Source organism: Phoenix dactylifera, chromosome 2 (genome assembly GCF_009389715.1).
Source record: "Phoenix dactylifera cultivar Barhee BC4 chromosome 2, palm_55x_up_171113_PBpolish2nd_filt_p, whole genome shotgun sequence".
NCBI classification, from domain to species: domain Eukaryota; kingdom Viridiplantae; phylum Streptophyta; class Magnoliopsida; order Arecales; family Arecaceae; genus Phoenix; species Phoenix dactylifera.
The window spans coordinates 20,458,709-20,464,708 of record NC_052393.1 but is presented as its reverse complement, the minus strand read 5'-3'; the positions used below and the strand labels follow the sequence as shown (position 1 = coordinate 20,464,708).

Genomic DNA, 6,000 nt, shown 5'->3' with positions numbered 1-6,000 from the left:
ATGAGTAAAATAAAAAATTAACATAAAAAATTTAATAAATATTCATCAGTCAGCTTAGTTAATAATTTAAACAATCATTTGGGATGGAAGAACTTGTAATTAATCCTGAAATATTTAAACAATTACAAGAGCAGTGTTACCATGTGATGGAAGAATTGATATTTGTAGTCTCCTCTCTTCGTAGCATCCACTCTTATTCTCTCTAGTTATTCGCAAAAGAAGGGCGTGCAGCTATCAAAAATTAGGCTTGAGTTTGATTGGGAGCCATATTCCCTGTTCATATCTGATCCTTGGAACATCCCATGGGGCTGGCCCATGGGCCATTTCGGTGACGCGACGCCGCGGTTGCTAGCCGTTTGGAACTCCTCCTTAATTTGGCTCTTCCATGGTCAACGACAACTCTCTTTAAATACTCGTCCAAACTCTCCCTCCACTCTCAAGCCACACTCCTTCCCCCCAAGCCAACAACCAAACACTTTCATCCTCCCCATTTCCTCAATTCCATTCCATACTTCCCTCCGATCAAGCTTCGGCAAGCAAGGAAGGAAGTTCAAATCATGGCGGAGGGTATCGGTGCACCGGGGAGCTCGATGCACGGCGTGACGGGGCGAGAGCCCACTCTCGCCTTTTCGGTGACCTCGCCGTCGGTGCCGACCGACACCGGGGCCAAGTTCGACCTCCCGGTCGACTCCGAGCACAAGGCGAAGGCCTTCAAGCTCTTCTCCTTCGCCAACCCCCACATGCGCACCTTCCACCTCTCCTGGATCTCCTTCTTCACCTGCTTCGTCTCCACCTTCGCGGCCGCGCCGCTCGTCCCCATCATCCGCGACAACCTCAACCTCACCAAGGGAGACATCGGCAACGCCGGCGTCGCCTCGGTGTCGGGCTCCATCTTCTCCCGTCTCGTCATGGGCGCTGTCTGCGACCTGCTCGGCCCCCGCTACGGCTGCGTCTTCCTCATCATGCTCTCCGCCCCGACCGTCTTTGGTATGTCGATGGTGTCGAGCGCCGGCGGCTACATCACCATCCGCTTCCTCATCGGGTTCTCGCTCGCCACCTTCGTGTCGTGCCAGTACTGGATGAGCACCATGTTCAACAGCAAGATCGTCGGGCTCGCCAATGGCACCGCCGCCGGGTGGGGCAACATGGGCGGCGGCGCCACCCAGCTCCTCATGCCCCTTGTCTACGACGTCATCCGCAAGATCGGCGCCACCCCCTTCACCGCCTGGCGCATCGCCTTCTTCATCCCCGGCCTCATGCACGTCGTCATGGGCATCCTTGTCCTCACCCTCGGCCAGGATCTCCCCGACGGCAACCTCGGCACCCTTCAGAAGAAGGGAGACATCAACAAGGATAAATTCTCCAAGGTATTCTTATTTACCAATTCCCTTCAGTTAGCAATCCAAAGTCGGAAATCCTTTTGACTAAAATCAACTCTCTGTTACTCAGATCTTCACTTAGAAACCTTGTCTTTATCTCATTTTAGGTGCTATGGTATGCCATCACAAACTACCGGACTTGGATCTTTGTCCTCCTCTACGGCTACTCCATGGGGGTGGAGCTCACCACCGATAATGTTATAGCTGAGTACTACTTCGACCGCTTCGACCTCGACCTCCGCACCGCCGGCATCATCGCGGCATGCTTCGGCATGGCCAACTTCGCCGCCCGCCCCTTCGGCGGATACACGTCTGACCTCGGCGCGCGCCGCTTCGGCATGCGAGCCCGTCTCTGGAACCTGTGGATCCTCCAGACCCTCGGCGGCGCCTTCTGCCTCTGGCTCGGCCTCGCCGAATCCCTCCCCATCTCCATCCTCGCCATGATCTTGTTCTCCATCTGCGCGCAGGCCGCGTGCGGCGCCACCTTCGGCATCATCCCCTTCGTCTCGCGCCGCTCTCTCGGCATCATCTCCGGCTTGTCAGGCGCCGGAGGGAATCTTGGGTCAGGACTCACGCAACTCCTCTTCTTTACCAGCAGCCGGTACTCGACGTCGACCGGACTTGTGCTCATGGGGGTGATGATAATGGCCTGCACGCTGCCGGTGACGTTGGTGCACTTCCCGCAGTGGGGGAGCATGTTTCTGCCGCCGTCGAGCGACGCCATGAAGTCGACCGAGGAGCACTACTATGGGTCGGAGTGGAATGAGGAGGAGAAGCAGAAGGGGATGCACCAGGCCAGCCTCAAGTTCGCCGAGAACAGCCGCTCGGAGCGCGGCAGGCGTGTGGCGTCGGTGCCTACACCGCCGGATGTGTCGCCGGCGCATATAGTATAGAGAGCATGTCCTTAACTTGCTCCTGGGGAAAGAGCAAGCTAGCTCAGAGAGATGAGAAATAATTCTCCAAGTCTAAATTTGTCCTATGTAGGCGTGCTAGTGATGATCTTCTCTTTCATTTTTCCCTTTCTTTTATATATATATATATATATATATATATATATATATATATATATATATATATATATATATATATATATATATATATATGCTACACTGGAATGCTATATTGCATTCTATTTAGAATATGATATGTCTTACTCACCCCTTATAATGGCACTCAGAATGTTTGATTTGGAGCAATAATGCAAAGGTTCGCCGCTTAAAATGAAAATTAACATTAAAACTTTTTTCACTAAATTAGACTCTTTGGCTGGGGAAGAGAGAATTATCCAGTGCACTCTGGACTTATTACCTTTTGATTTTTTTGGATGTATTCGTACCCGCTATATATAATACATCCATTTCAGCAAAAAAAAAAATATAATAATCTAGAATTAGATTGGATTTTGAGATTCTATTTTGGCATGTCATAAGTTCTTAATGCGAAGGAATGGAACGTGGCTACAACATAAGTTCTTGATGCAAACAAACGTGACTAACTCTCATTTAATCTGACTTTAATTGCCTAATTTTAACCAAATCCAATCACAAAGTATTAGAACTTTAATCCAACCCAAACCTAAGCTAAATTTGGTTTGGATCAGAAAGTTGTTGTTGGCTTAGGTTGAATTGAGTTGGATAGACCGAGTCATGTTGGTTAATTTGTATATAGATTTTAAAATTGGACATTGTGTGGAACATGTATTGGTTGATATCAAACAACCAACCATATTTTCTTGCATGTTTCCATAACTTGATCGGTCTAATTAAGAATGTAGTTAAATATATATTTGAATCTACTTTGTAACATATAAATGGATAAATGGTTATTATATTTAATTATTTATATGCTTGGACCATGGCAGGATAGGGTGAGGTTGTTAAAGCTCAATTCTAAGTAAATTTAACTTCAAGTTAATTTGGCATTTTTAATTGCAATCTCAAGTTCACAAAGCCTCGATTAAACACATCCTGGTGAGAAAGATGGACTAGACGGACTGGAATTGATTTGTAAGCTTTCGAGAAAAGATTTTTTAAATTTTTGGATTGGAATGAAGATTAGAATAACCTGAATTTATTAAGGAAAACAAAGCAACACAACCAGAGTCACCTAAAGAAATAAGGGGGAAATCACATATTACAAATATTTTTGTTTTATTTCAAATACTAGAAAAACTCATAAGATGCTAATGATCAAAAAGTGTAGATATTTTTTGAAAAAAAATTTAGAAAGGGCTGTATGAATTAAGGTGGGCTTCCGAGTAGAATTCTTAAGAAAATTGTAGCAATCCTCTCTCCAAATTGTTCAAAAAATAACCACTGAATTGATCAAAGATGGCGGAAAATATTTTTTGAGGAGTGCCAAGTAGTCTGAAACATAAGAAGGGAAGAATGGTAAATCGAAAAATTTAGGGAGGAGAGAAGTCTATCTTATATACTGTTAGTGAATTTACAACAAAATAAGAGGTGATTCATGGACTCCTTCTCAATGTTCTCCTAGTATCATTAGAAATAGTGTCTCTCGTATTTAATTTGTTTTTGGGACTGAACTAGATAAATATTTATTACCTTGAGAGGAACAAGAATTTTCTCTTTTTCTTTCTCCAGTAAGGACAGCAAATTTCTCCACGTTGATAAATTTATGAAAAGGCTTGGTAGAAAAGCCTCTTGAGTCTATCCCCCTCTAAGAAAAACTCATGAGGAGTCATAAAGAGTGTCAATTTGGGCTTATTTCAATGGTCACAGTCCTTTGTTTGGTAACCAAAGATGCCAGGTTCAAGTCTTGGAAGGCGCATGTATATGGACTTGGATAATCATAATTTAGACTTTTCTCCCTTCCTTTCAGTATTAAAAAAAAAAGGTCGCAAAAGGTTTGATTGGAATAAAAAAATCAAGGAGACAGAGCATGTCTTAAACCTTCTATTCATACAATAAAGGGAAGAGATAACCAAGAGGTTCATCTATAACACAATCCCAAAATTTGATATTCTTGTCATTGCCAAGAGAAACTCAATATGATTCTAGATTGGTTGAGGGAAAAATTACATACCTTTCCAAGCTGTGGATGACATTCTAGTGTTTTGTATAGGAGATGTTAGTTTTAGCCTTCGTTTATAAGCCGGATGACTTTGATATATTCCTCCAGAATCCTTTGTCACCTTTAAGAGATTTCACTGTTTTATGAAGTGATTGGTTCATGTCATTGTGGTCTAGTTGTTATATTTTTTTTTGACTTGCTGTCTATAATCTTAAGAAAGATGGGAAAGATGACAAAAATAATATACATCATTGACCTAAATTTCTGCTTCGACAACAAAGAAAAAAACACATATATGCATATGTACATATTTACAGTAAAAAAATTGTTTAAATATTAACTAGCTATAATGAAGTGGTTGATAACATTACCTCGAGCAAGATTTTTTTAATGATTTTATGTCATAACATTAGCCTCTTGTTACTCATATAAGAGGCCATATGTGAGTGGTTTACCGCTGGGATTAACTTTAAAAGGAAGTAATCAATACAAGAACAATCACCCAAAAGAGAGTTTCTTTACGTAAAGAAACTAACTGTAACCATTATTCAAGGTAGCTATTGCTAGATATAACTCTCTTTCTTAATAAAGGCAAGGAAAGTTTATTTGGTTTCTACTCCAACATATTTGATAATACAACACTACTATCAGGCATCATTTACCTTCTACTGTACAATTCTATGGAGTGCTTGGTTTGACAACTGCCTCATAAGATTCCATGATCCAAAGTCTTTCCTGATAGTGAAGGATCTACCAATTATTAATGGATGTGGATCCAATTCTACCAGAAGAGTGAGGGCTCAATCTGCTCTGACATGGACATTGAGTGACTTAAAATTATGAAGGTTCAATCTACATACTTCGGCATATAGGCCAAGGGATCTGCAATTGGAGGTTCAGTCTGCTTGCATGGAATCGAGAAGACTACGTCAACTGCCGGAATTTTAGCCCATCAGGCCGGTGATGCAAGGAAAGCAAGATGCATAGAATAATGTCTTGTGACCGGCCAGATGCACAAATTATGATGAGACGTGCAGTCTGGGAAATCAAAATTCTTTGATATCCGACCCCAAACTTATAATTATTATGTCCTTTGTTCCAGGAAGCTGACTTCTAAATTTTGAAAGTTCTTGGGCAAAACATTAGATGACAACTTAACTAAATGGGAGTTTTTTTTTTAATCGTTAAGGAGTTGTTGAATGCTGGGAACTTATCCTACTTAAGTAAGCTTCAAGCTACTATTAATCAAGTAGTCATGGAGAGCAAAGAATTGTTTTTTTTTCCGTCATCTGGTATTTGAAGCTTGGAGTACTAGGGTTCCCAAACAAAGGAGTCGTCCATGAGAGGCTGGAGTTCAAGTCAAAATTCAGTTTAAATTGGTCTCAGTGAGTTAGCAATAGCTCAGCTTTTAATCGAATTAACCATCTAAATAAATTAGCATGAAGCATATATTATATTTTGTTTCCCCAAAAATATATTATCCATTTTTTTATTTACAAAAATAATAAATAATGAATATAAAAATATATTTTAATTATGAGATTGATATATAATTGCAAATATTAGATAAAATTATATGTATAAAAGT

The 6,000-nt window shown here is 41.6% G+C and overlaps 1 protein-coding gene across 1 annotated transcript; it reads left to right on the top strand.

Moving 5' to 3' along the window:
* Positions 1–455: 455 nt before the first annotated feature.
* LOC103696931 (high affinity nitrate transporter 2.4-like) lies at positions 456–2,410 on the top strand. Its single transcript, XM_008778660.3, has 2 exons — positions 456–1,367; positions 1,487–2,410. The coding sequence occupies exons 1-2, from the start codon at positions 558–560 to the stop codon at positions 2,270–2,272; spliced, it is 1,596 nt and encodes a 531-aa protein (XP_008776882.2). The 5' UTR covers positions 456–557; the 3' UTR covers positions 2,273–2,410.
* Positions 2,411–6,000: the final 3,590 nt, after the last annotated feature.

What these genes read in the sequence shown, in the direction of transcription:
- LOC103696931 (XM_008778660.3), top strand. Translation starts at nt 558, where the DNA reads ATGGCGGAGGGTATCGGTGCACCGGGGAGCTCGATGCACGGCGTGACG. An exon ending in ACAAGGATAAATTCTCCAAG is followed by an intron (nt 1,368 to 1,486) that starts GTATTCTTATTT and finishes ATCTCATTTTAG; the next exon opens with GTGCTATGGTATGCCATCAC.